We start from the raw sequence: 12,803 nt of genomic DNA on the forward strand, positions 1-12,803 counted from the left end.
CAGTGCAGGGGGGCAAAACAAAGAGGTGGCAAAAGATAGAGGTGATCCTGTTGGCTGGGAAAATGTTTATAAAGATGGTTAATGCACAGGTACAGTGAAAACAGTGTTTATACCTCTACCCAATCAAAGATTTGTTCATCGTTCGCCTTGTCCTCAATAATGAGTTTTTCTAGCTGTTTGTTCAGTTCGTCAGCAGAGAGTTCTTCCTCTGAAAGTGCTTCTGAGGAACTGGAACAGTCAGACACTGTGAAGTCCAACTTCTGCAACATTAGAAGTTATGAGAAACGATTAAATATGCTTTTCTACACTGAATCATACTAAGGAAAAAGAACAAACAACACTTTATTCTGTTTTATCATTGTAATGACGTATGTCCTACCTTTCATTTCAAAGAATCAGAGCAATTTACAAACAACACACTGACGTACAATCTATACTGAGGGATCACTTCATCCAGCAAGGAAATGCAGCCACCTTTGAAGAAAAAAGTGGCACAGTGCAACGCTCCACTACACTTTAACCCATGAAATGAAAACATATACCTTGTCTAATTGAAACTACAGGGAGCCAGAATGCAAATACCAGATCTGGAATTTGGTCATGAAGTAGGGCTGTCAAGTGATTAAAAAAATTAACAGCGATTAATCGCACTGTTAAACAATAATAGAATACCATTTATTTAAATATTTTGGATGTTTTCTACATTTTCAAATATATTGATTTCAATTACAACACAGAACACAAAGTGTAAGTGCTCACTTTGTATTTATTTTTGATTACAAATATTTGCACTGTAAAAACCAAAAGAAATAGTATTTTTCAATTCATCTGATACACGTACTGTAGTGCAATCCCTTTATCATGAAAGTTGAACTTACAAATGTAGAATTATGTACAAAAAATAACTGCTTTCAAAAATAAAACAATGCAAAACTTCAGAGCCTACAAGTCCACTCAGTCCTACTTCTTGTTCAGCCAACTGCTCAGACAAACAAGTTTGTTTACATTTGCAGGAGATAATGTTGCCCACTTCTTGTTTATGTCACCTGAAAGTGAGAACAGGCATTTGCACGGCACTGTTGTAGCCGGTGTTGCAAGATATTTACGTGCCAGATGCAGTAAAGATTCATATGTCCCTTCATACTTTGACCACCATTCCATGTGACGGGTTCTGCTCGATAATGATCCAAAGCAGTGCGGACTGATCCATGTTCATTTTCATTATCTGAGGCAGGTGCCACCAGCAGAAGGTTGATTTTCTTTTTTGGTGGTTCGGGTTCTGTAGTTTCTCTGTCGGAGTATTGCTCTTTTAAGACTTCTGAAAGCATGCATCACACCTTGTCCCTCTCAGATTTTGGAAGGCACTTCAGGTTTTTAAACCTTGGGTCAAGTGCTGTAGCTATCTTTAGAAATCTCACATTGGTACCTTCTTTGCGTTTTGTCAAATCTTAAAACGATCATCATCTGAGACTGAAGTATATGGCAGAATGCGGGTAAAACAGAACAGGAGACATACAATTCTCCCCTCAATGAGTTAGGTCACAAATTTAATTAATGCATAATTTTTGTAACGAGCATCGTAAGCGTAGAAGCATGTCCTCTGGAATGGTGTCTGAAGCATGAAGGGGCATATGAATGTTTAGCATATCCGACAGTAAATATCTTGCAATGCCGGCTACAAAAGTGCCATGTGACCCCCTGTTCTCATTGTCAGGTGACACTGTAAATAAGAAGCAGGCAGCATTATCGCCCGTAAATGTAAACAAACTTGTTTGTCTTAGAGTACATCTACAGTACGAAATTATTTCAAAATTATTCTATTCGAATTTTCAGAAGTGATTTTATACATTCAGTCTTCTGTGTCCCCACTAAAGCGCGTGAATTCGGCGGAGAGCGTCCACAGTACTAAGGCTAGCATCGAATGTCAGAGCGGTGCACTGTGGGTAGCTATCCCACAGTTCCCGCAGTCCCCGCCGCCCATTGGAATGCTGGGTTAAGCTCCCAGAGCATGATGGGGCAAAAACATTCTTGTGGGTGTTTCTGGGTGTGTGTCGTCAGTCGCACCTCCCTTCGTGAAAGCTACGGCAAACAATCGTTTTGCGCCTTTTTGGCATGCAGACGCCATACTGCTTTCAGCAGACGGTGCACCGCTGCTCTCCTGCTACTATGAATCCACTATTCATTTCCTCTCATCTTCCTATGTAATCTCTACTATCTACTCTCTCTTCCTCTGCCAACTCTGCTCAGCCATCATGAACCAAGCAGCACAGCTTCCGCTGCCAACTCTGCTCTCCTGCTATTGCCGTGCTTCCGAGCTTCTCCATGTTGTCTGTCCTGGGCTCCGGCCTTCATGAAAGCTACAGAAGACAACCATTTCCCGCCTTTTTTGGGCTATCGTGAACCGAACAGCACCTCTTCCGCTGCAACTCTGCTCTTCGATGTTTTGCGCCCTTTTTCCAGGATTACCTGTGCAGGTGCCATAGCCATGGAGCCTGCTCAGATCTCTGCTGCAGTTCTGACCATTGTAAATACCTTGCGCATTATCCAGCAGTATGTGCAGTACCTGCAAAACCAGGTGAGGAAGCGATGACAGTGCGATTACGATAGTGATGAGGACATGGACACAGACGTTCCTAGAAGCATGGCATGTGGCGATTGGGAGATCATGGTGGTGTTGGGCCAGGTTCATGCCATGGAATGCCGATTCTGGGCCTGGGAAACAAGTACAGATTGGTGGGACCGCACAGTGTTGCAGGTATGCGATGATTCCCAGTGGCTGAGAAACTTTCATATGGGTAGGGCCACTTTCATAGAACTTAGTGACTTGCTTTCCCCTGCCCTGAAGCACAAAGACACCAAAATGAAAGTAGCCCTCACAGTTGAGAAGCGAGTGGCCATAGCCCTGTGGAAGCTTGCAAAGCCCGAGACAGTCGGGAATCAGTTTGGAGTGGGGGCTGATGTGCTGCGAGTAGCCAACGCAATCATTGACCAGCTGCTATCAAGGGTAGTGACTCTGGGAAATGTGTAGACTATTGTGGATGGCTTTAATGCGCTGGGGTTCCCTAACTGCAGCAGGGCCATCGACGGAACGCATATCCCTATCTTGGCCCCGGAACACCAGGGCGTTCAGTACATAAACCACAAGGGGTACTTTTCCATGGTTCTGCAAGTACTGGTGGATCACAAGGGACATTTCACTGACATCAGCGTGGGATGGCCAGGAAAGGTGCATGACGCTTGCATCTTCAGGAACTCTGGTCTGTTTGAACAGCTGCAGGAAGGAACTTACTTCCCAGACCAGAAAATTACTGTTGGGGATGTTGAAATCCCTATAGTTATCCTCAGGGACCCAGCCTACCTCTTAATACCATGGCTTATGAAGCGGTACACAGGCACCCTGGACAGTAGTAAGGAGCAGTTCAACTATAGGCTGAGCAAGTGCAGAGTGGTGGTAGAATGTGCTTTTGGACGTTTGAAAGTGCGCTGGCGCAGTTTACTGACTTGGTTAGATCTCAGCACAACCAATATTCCAATTGTAATTGCTGCTTGTTGTGTGCTCCACAATATATGTGAGAGTAAGGGGGAGGCATTTTTGGCAGGGTGGGAGGTTGAGGTAACTCGCCTGGCGGCCAGTTTTGCACAGCCGGACAACAGGGCGATTAGAAGAGAGCAGCAGGGTGTGCTGCACATCAGAGAAGCTTTGAAAGCCAGTTTCATGACTGGCCAGGGTACGGTGTGACAGTAGTGTTTGCTTCTCTTAAAGTTACCTGCCCCCTATATATATGAAAGGAAATAAAGTCACAATTGTTTAAAAAACGTTCTTTATTATTTGTTGCAAAAAACACTGAGAGAAATCAGAAGCTAGATGGGGGAAAGGGGGTATTGAGTTAGGGGTGTGGAGGAGGAGGGAAGGACAAGTTCAGAAACCAAATCAAAATTTAGGATATGCCAGCTTTCTGCTGCTTGTGCAATCCTCTGGGGTTGACTGTGTGGGTCCCCGTAGCCTCCTCCCTCTCCCCGCCACGTTCTTGGGCGTCTGGGTGAGGAGGCTATGGAACCTGGGGAGGGTGGTTATACAGGGGCTGCAGCGGCAGTCTGTGGTCTTGCTGCCTTTCCTGCATAGATCCACCATACAGAGGAGCATGTCAGTTTGCTCCCCCATGAGCTTGACTATTGCATCCTGCCTGCTCTCATTGCACATGTCCCTCCTCTCTTCATATTCATGTAACGCTTTACGCGTCTCCGCAATTGTTTGCCTCCACGCATTGAGTTGGGCCCTATCAGTGAGAGACGACTGCATGAGCTCGGCAAACATATCGTTCCGAGTTTGTTTTTTCTGCCTTCTAATCTGGACCAGCCTCTGGGATGGAGTAGATAGAGGCCGCGTTGAAACATTTGCACCTGCTGTGGAAGGAGAAAAAGGGAGGGTAGTATTTTAAAAGACACATTTTAGACAACAAAGGGGACACGCTTTCTCAGTGAAACAGGCAATTCATAGTACACAGCACATGTTCTTTTTGTACAAGGTCACATTTTGCCTCTTATACTGAAGTGTCTGCCACTTTGGTGTGAGTAAGCCATCACATGCGGCCAGGCAACAGAATTCAGCTTGCAGGCAGCCATGGTACACCCTAGGGGCACGCGGGGTTCTGCTTCTTCCATATTCATTTCAATGCTTTCAAACTGCCGGGACCCCTTTCCCATAGCAAGCTATGCCTTGTGGGTTTGCCATATAAAAGGAGGCTCTCTGGGATGATCGCTTCACACAACACCCTCACCACCCCCCACTGCGTGACTCCGATGATGCTATGAGCCCTTTAAACTAAACATGAACAGCCCAGTGCGGCTGGGTTTCCCCCCACCCTCCACAGTGTGGCTCTGATCAAGCTCTGACTCACCAGAAGTGCCTTCTCCAGGGTCATGGTCCGGGAGCATGCCTTGGGAGTGGGGGGAGACTATTGGCTCCAGTGTTAAGAACAGTTCTTGGCTAGGGGGGAAAACGGATTCCATACTTGCCGCCTGTGCACTGTCCTCCTCGTCCTCCGAACACTCATCCTCCTCGCTCTGTGCTACTCCCCCCTTGCAGCTGTCCATGGACAGTGGTGGGGTAGTGGTGACATCACCCCACATAATTGCATGCAGCTCATGGTAGAAGCAGCATGTATGGGGCTGTGACCCAGAGCGCTGTTCGCCTCCCTGGCTTTTTGGTACGCTTGCTTGAGCTCCTTGATTTTTGTACGACACTGCTCTGTGTCCCTGGAGTAGCCTCTTTCCGCCATGGCCCTGGAGACTTCAGTGTACGTATTTGCGTTTCTTTTTTTGGAACGTAGTTCTGCCATACCAGATGTGTCTCCCCAACATGCAATGAGATCCAGTACCTCCCATTCGGACCATGCTGGAGCTTGTCTGCGAATCTGGGACTGCATGGTCTCTTGTGATGCTCACCTGAGCTGATGGTGACCAAACAGGAAATTCAAAAGTTCCTGGGGCTTTTACTGCCTACCTGGCTAGTGCATCGGAGTTGAAAGTGTTGTCTAGAGCGGTCACAAGGGAGCATTCTGGGATAGCTCCCTGAGGCCAATAACGTCGAATTGCGTCCACAGTACCTGTAACCCAGAACTGCGATCTCTATTTTAGTGCTACTCCACTTGCCGAGGTGGAGTACAGAAATCGGATTAAAGAGCCCTTTAAAACGAAAAGGTTTGGTCATGTGGAAGGAATCAGTTTTATTTCGAAGTAACTCGGCTAATTCCGAAATAACTGCGTATTGTAGACCGTGCCTTAGCAATTGGCTGAACAAGAAGTAGGACTGAGTGGACTTGCAGGCTCTAAAGTTTTACATTGTTTTTGAATGCAGTTATGTAACAACAATAAAAATCTACATTTGTAAGTTGAACTTTCATGATAGAGATTGCACTACAGTATTTGTATGAGCTGATTTGAAAAATACTATTTTTTATTGATCATTTTTATAGTGCCAATATTTGTAATAAAAATGATAATATAAAGTGATCACTGTATACTTCATATTCTCTGTTGTAATTAAAATCAATATATTTCAAAATGTAGAAAAACATCCACAAATATGTAATAAATTTCAATTGGTATTCTATTGTTTAACAGTGTGATTAAAACTGTGATTAATTTTTTAAATCGTGATTAATTTTTTTGAGTTAATTGTGTGAGTTAACTGTGATTAATTGACAGCCCTATCCGGAAGCTAAGGCTAATACACTATTTTTGCAAAATGTGACATAGAATCTATAATGATCATTAGTTCTCAGATCTTGGTTTTACGTTGCATTTCCAGTAGCACAGTGCTCCCTAAAATCATGCTGGGCCTCTGGTTCAGTACTGACTCAAGGGAAGAGTGCCATTATTTTAATCACCCACATCACTTTCAAGTGTTCCTTTGGTGTCTTCCACCAAATGTACTGCCTAAACCTAATCTGAATGACTGGAGTAGTTCATCTTCATGTTCCATTTTGACAATATTTAGGGATGGAATTGAAATGAACAACTAGGACTCAAAGTAAAAATAAAATACAAACCAATGGGCCAAATGTATCCTACAAATATATCTCACAGCGCTCTTCTCTAGAAGAAACTTGCTTTCAACTCACATGCTCCGTGAGAAAGGTATGTATATCCTCCCCTTCAGGTAAGTAGTCCTTCCAACTGAGGCCAGCCTCCCTCCATAAGGCTCCTACTTTCTTATGGCTCTAAAACACAAAGCAATTTGTTCATTTTTAAATCTGAAAAGTACAGGAGCTTAAACAGGCTGGAATGGTGCTGCATAAAGAGAAATAAATAATCATTTAGCCATCCAAAAATATGCCTAGCCAAGATGTGAAAACTTCCAGAAAGCCTGTGCTGGAGAAGTTATATATAATATCCTACCTTTTACAGGTAAACGTTGTACCTTGTAAGATGCACAGATGCCACAATGATGTGTAATAAATATGGCTGGCTTGATGTGATATATGGAGTTTGCAACAACATGACCAAAGATCATCTACAATAAAGTGACCATATTAAAAGTGTGGTCCAGTGGACATGATACAGAACGGGGACTCAAATGCATCGGGTTCTAATCCTAGCTCTGCCACTGACTTGCTGTGCCCTAGTAAGAAATTACTTATCTTTCCATCCCTCTACATGAATAAAGTTAGAGCATGTCTACTTCAGAAAAATCATGATTACATGGATATCTTTTGTATGGAGATCAATCCTCAACGTCATGTGTGTGACAAGGTCACAGTTTAAATCCTACAATTCATTGTAAATCTTCGGAAAATTACCTTTACAACAGTATGTGTACAACCTTCTGCATCTGACAGTCCAGTCATGCCTGACTTTTTAGAAATCCCCAAAATGTTTATATATATAATAAACAATACTGAAGACAGTGATAGTAATAAGCTCTTCTTTAGTGCCTTCCACCCAAGAATCTCAAAATACTTTGCAAATATTAATGAATTAAGCCTCACAACACATGTTTGGTAAGGTATTATTATCCTCATACAAATGAGTTATTGGGTGTCTAAAGTTAGACTTTATAAATGTGGCCTGATTTTCAGAGCTAGATTATAGATGTCAGTGGGAGCTGCTTGTGCTCAGTATTTCTGTGACTCAAGCCTCAGATTTAGGTGACTAAATATGGTGTTGGATGCCTGACTTTAGGCACCCAACACTGAAAATTTTGGCTTACATGATTTACCTAAGGTTCTGCCAGAAATAGAACCCAGATCTTCTGACTTTAGGCTGTGCTTTAACCATAAGATCATGGCTCCTCTCCCTGTTCTTCTCCCACATGATATAGAGAAAATGGCAATACACAATCCAAACAAGCAGCATATTACTTATTTTAAAAAATAAAATATAAGCTTCTAGCTACATTAAGGAGCTGTTGCATGGAAAACTGACCTAATTTGAATCCATGCTTTAAAAAGGAGGTGATGAATGTTTAACGTACAAGACTACACAAAGTGAATTATTTATCCTGACCTTAGAAATAAAAATTTAAATATATGATACACTTATAGGGAAACTACCAAGGTGTCTGCACAGACAACTGTGAAAATGTGTAAGACAGCTTTAGAAGTAACATGGTGAATAGGTATCTCTATCCCTAGAGACAGGTGAATCTCAAGAGTTTGCAGGTTTAGTTTGGATAAACACCCAGAAGTCTGAATGGCCATCTGAAGCTTATCCGAACTCCCAGAACCTCTCAGGTCTGCAACAACAGGCCCTTATGTGAGATTGCCAGTACTTGTTTCTGATCAGCCCAGAAATACTTTGAGAATGGTTCTCTTGCAATACTTCAGTACTCCAGCTTCTCGAAGAAGCCAGGTGCAGAGGTACCTACAAAGGGGAAACTTGATAAGAAAATAGTAGCCCAACTTTTTGGAATCTTATGAGGCTTGGTTTGAAATTTGGGGAAGGAAAGGCAGGTTTTTAATGTTATTTGCACAGGTTCACCTATACCTAAATGTTGGGAATACGAGCACATTGTCTTTATGCATGACCATTTACTTTCTGCACCCAACAAAATTTATAAGTTTTATCCCTGCATACTTACCATTTGTTTGCATAGAAGGTGCAATATTTCAGAAAGCAAGACCCCAGCTCTTCCCACAGGAAGTAACAGTTTGCTAAATTCTCTGGAATGGAACAGAAATAAATACTTTTATTATAATATTTTATTGTCTCAGACAAGTTACACTGCTGTGAAAAGCAGCTCTTGATTCGGGGTAGGAGAGAGGTGGGGATCAAGCTGATGCAGAAAACTGCACAGCTTTAACTTCTGCTCTGTATATGGGATCTCATCTTGCTCCCATTGAAGTTAATGTTAAAGCTCCGACCAACGTCACTGATGCAGAATTGGGCCCATATTAGACTAAAACTTAGAAAAACTGCACAACAGGAACAAATAAAACACCCCTATACTTTAGTTTTACATAGGGCCAAATCTACTTATTTTGATGGGATGAGGATTTGGTCTGTAGAATCTTGTAGACTGTAAGGCCTAGATTTTAAACATATGCAGGTCCTTGATTTCAATGGGATTTAGGTGCCCAAGTACCTTTAAAAACCTGTCCTTAAGCTCTTCGGAGCAGGGAACTGTTGCTTTCTAGATATTAGTATAGTGCTACAATAACAGGGCCCAAGCCTGGTTGGCCTATCTGTGCTGCTGCAATATAAATGTGATTGAAACCTGCAATATAAATGTGATTGAAGGTGATAATGATAAAAATACAGTAATGCTCTGATTTTTGAAAATGGTTTTCCATTTTTACGGGTGTAGCTTTGTGCTGCTGGTTAATAGTAATCAGACAGATGTCTAAGTGGTAATTAATTCTAGGCACAATTATCATAAGTGAAAAACTTTATCTTCAGAAAATGAAGGCAGAATTCACATCCCTTTAAAAGATCAGGACCTTAATATTTCTGAGAGTCAATCTGGTCCTACAACTTTAGGTGGTTTTTAATTCAGCTAGAAAAAAACTGGGACTGAAGAGGATTGGTAGATAACGCTTAAAAAAAAAAAGAAAAAGAAAGAAAGACTGCACAACAGCAAGCTCTTGCACCATCAGAGCTTCCACATTAATGCAAACCTGATTTCTGGAACACCTCTCACAAGGTCTCACATTGACTCTCACACGCTGAGTCTCTTATTATTCCTGTCTAGTCAACTGACAGAAATCATGTTGCTTAGATGTTATAGCATAATCAGGCTAGTTTAGGCATGACGGTCACTAAACAAAAATAGCATTGCTTACGTTATAAGTTCTCTCATAGAGATTCCTCCTTCTTTTAACATGGGGGTCACCAATTCAGCTAGATACAACCAAATATGTGGTATATCAATTGCCATATCATCTGCCAGCTCCAAGGTGTCTGAAAACCTTTGGAAGAAAAGAGAAACTCCAAATATTAAATCCAATTCCCATCTCACTGAATTTTTTTCTGCCAAGTAAATCCACCCTGCATTATATACTTTTGACTTATATTAAAAAAGCCCAATGATATGCCATCCAATCCTCTCCAGGTATTTGTGTAGCATAATTACTTCTTGGAAATGCTGAAGCACTGGAAGAATGTGCAAGAGGAAATTCCCTCCATGGAGGGTGGTAGTCAAAACATAGAGGAAAACAATTTTTAAAACTCCCATTACCCAATAATGAGCTCATTAACAGTCCTGACATCTGTAAGGGTAAAAAGCATTTTCTTTTTTAAATACAAAATCTCTAACAAACAGAATTTTACATGTGGGAGGACATAGAAAATATAGCATAAGATTTTCAACCGAACAATGTTTGATTAAGTCAGGTGTGATCCATCAAGTGCCTAAAACATAACACAAGAAAATAGTCAATAAACCGGAATGTGGCCTGAGAAGTTCAATTTTTCTCTTTTAGGAAAATCACCTGTATACTTGGCTGGGTTAGCAGGAGGACCTGGCATTCCAAAACACTAGGCTCTATGGCTGATTTATGAGGTCTTTTCTCAAACTGCAAATCCAGATTTCAGAATTTTCAACACCTCTTCCAAAAGCACAATGCCAAATTATCAATGAACCGGCTTCATGTTTCATCAGTGGTACCAGGCACTCACTTTTTACCTGGTGGATTATAAATGTGCCTCTATCAGAAAATTCACACTGATTCATTGGTTCCCAGGAACCTTCAACAGTCTTCTGGTATCCATTTTAAATGGATTCTGGTAAATTCTTTTTCTTGTTCACTGGTTTCAGGGATGGTTTTTGAGGAGTGGCTGTCTCATATGCCTGTTTCTTTATTAAGGCTTCTGGTACTGGTTCATCCTGGGTTTGACTGAGCTCTTCTGCCAGTAATTTGGCTGTTTATTTCCTGTCATGCAGAGAGTTTCTTGCTAGAGTTGAGCTTAGTTTAGATTTTGTGCTATGATCTTTTCTCACACCATGGCCCTGAATCTCAGGGTAACATGTCTTGGTGAACAGTACAGCAAGTCTTCAGCAATTTTGCTGCATGTCCACTGAATGTCATGGCTCTCCACCCTCATTCAATTATCTCTAGTGCATTCGTTTGGTTTCTCGCCCTCCCCTCCCCCACAGGAATACCACACATCCTAATACTTCACCAACAGTCCACTTCTTTGAGCACCATAACTCATAGTTATGTAATAGTAAGAATACTAAATATGGCAGGTGACTAGCTTGGCTTAACAGTGAAATCCTGGCTGATCTTAAACACAAAAAGTTTACAAGAAGTGGAAGATTGGACAAATGACCAGGGAGGAGTATAACAATACTGCTCAGGCACGCAGGAGTGAAATGAGGAAGGCCAAATCACACTTGGAGTTGCAGCTAGCAAGAGATGTTAAGAGTAACAAGAAGGGTTTCTTCAGGTATGTTAGCAACAAGAAGAAAGCCAAGGAAAGCGTGGGCGCCTTACTGAATGAGGGAGGCAACCTAGTGACAGAGGATTGGAAAAAGCTAATGTACTCAATGCTTTTTTTGCCTCTGTCTTCACGAACAAGGTCAGCTCCCAGACTGCTGCACTGGGCAGCACAGCATGGGGAGGAGGTGACCAGTCCTCTGTGGAGAAAGAAGTGGTTCGGGACTATTTAGAAAAGCTGGACGAGCACAAGTCCATGGGACTGGATGCGTTGCATCCAAGAGTGCTAAAGGAGTTGGCGGATGTGATTGCAGAGCCATTGGCCATTATCTTTGAAAACTCATGGCCATCGGGAGAGGTCCTGGACGACTGGAGAAAGGCTAATGTAGTGCCCATCTTTAAAAAAGGGAAGGAGGAGGATCCGGGGAACTACAGGCCAGTCAGCCTCACCTCAGTCCCTGGAAAAATCATGGAGCAGGTCCTCAAGGAATCAATTCTGAAGCACTTAGAGGAGAGGACAGTAATCAGGAACAGTGAGCATGGTTTCACCAAGGGCAAGTCATGCCTGACTAACCTAATTGCCTTCTATGACGAGATAACTGACTCTGTGGATGAGGGGAAAGCAATGGATGTGTTATTCCTTGACTTTAGCAAAGCTTTTGATACGGTCTCCCATAGTATTCTTGCCAGCAAGTTTAAGAAGTATGGGCTGGATGAATGGACTATAAGGTGGATAGAAAGCTGGCTAGATCGTCGGGCTCAATGGGTAGTGATCAACGGCTCTATGTCTAGTTGGCAGCTGGTATCAAGCGGAGTGCCCCAAGGGTCGGTCCTGGGGCCGGTTTTGTTCAATATCTTCATTAATGGTCTGGAGGATGGCGTGGACTGCACCCTCAGCAAGTTTGCAGATGACACTAAACTGGGAGGAGTGGTAGATACGCTGGAGGGTAGGGATAGGATACAGAGAGACCTAGACAAGTTAGAGGATTGGGCCAAAAGAAATCTGATGAGGTTCAACAAGGACAAATGCAGAGTCTTGCACTTCGGATGGAAGACTTCCATTCACTGCTACAGACTAGGGACCGAATGGCTAGGCAGCAGTTCTGCAGAAAAGGACCTAAGGGTTACAGTGGACAAGAAGCTGAATATGAGTCAACAGTGTGCCCTTGATGCCAAGAAGGCATTAAGGCATTTTGGATTGTATAAGTAGGGGCATTGCTAGCAGACCGAGGCACATGATCATTCCCCTCTATTTGACATTGGTGAGGCCTCATCTGGAGCACTGTGTCCAGTTTTGGGCCTCACACTACAAGAAGGATGTGGAACAACTGGAAAGAGTCCAGCAGAGGGCAACAAAAATGATTAGGGGGCTGGAGCACATGACTTATGAGGTGAAGCTGAGGGAACTGGGATTGTTTAGTCTCC

At 42.8% G+C, this 12,803-nt stretch overlaps 1 protein-coding gene across 17 annotated transcripts in view; it reads right to left on the reverse strand.

Moving 5' to 3' along the window:
• EIF4G3 (eukaryotic translation initiation factor 4 gamma 3) overlaps positions 1 to 12,803 on the reverse strand; it is a 440,859-nt gene that overhangs the window by 25,571 nt on the left and 402,485 nt on the right. For all 17 annotated transcript variants that reach the window (XM_073316601.1, XM_073316591.1, XM_073316590.1 and 14 more), the window contains 4 exons: positions 9,783 to 9,908; positions 8,582 to 8,663; positions 6,624 to 6,722; positions 114 to 260 (listed from right to left, as the gene is read on the reverse strand). In XM_073316601.1, coding sequence (XP_073172702.1) covers positions 114 to 260; positions 6,624 to 6,722; positions 8,582 to 8,663; positions 9,783 to 9,908 — 454 coding nt within the window. The remainder of the gene's footprint in view (positions 1 to 113; positions 261 to 6,623; positions 6,723 to 8,581; positions 8,664 to 9,782; positions 9,909 to 12,803) is intronic.

Source organism: Lepidochelys kempii, chromosome 18 (assembly GCF_965140265.1).
Source record: "Lepidochelys kempii isolate rLepKem1 chromosome 18, rLepKem1.hap2, whole genome shotgun sequence".
NCBI lineage: Eukaryota > Metazoa > Chordata > Testudines > Cheloniidae > Lepidochelys > Lepidochelys kempii.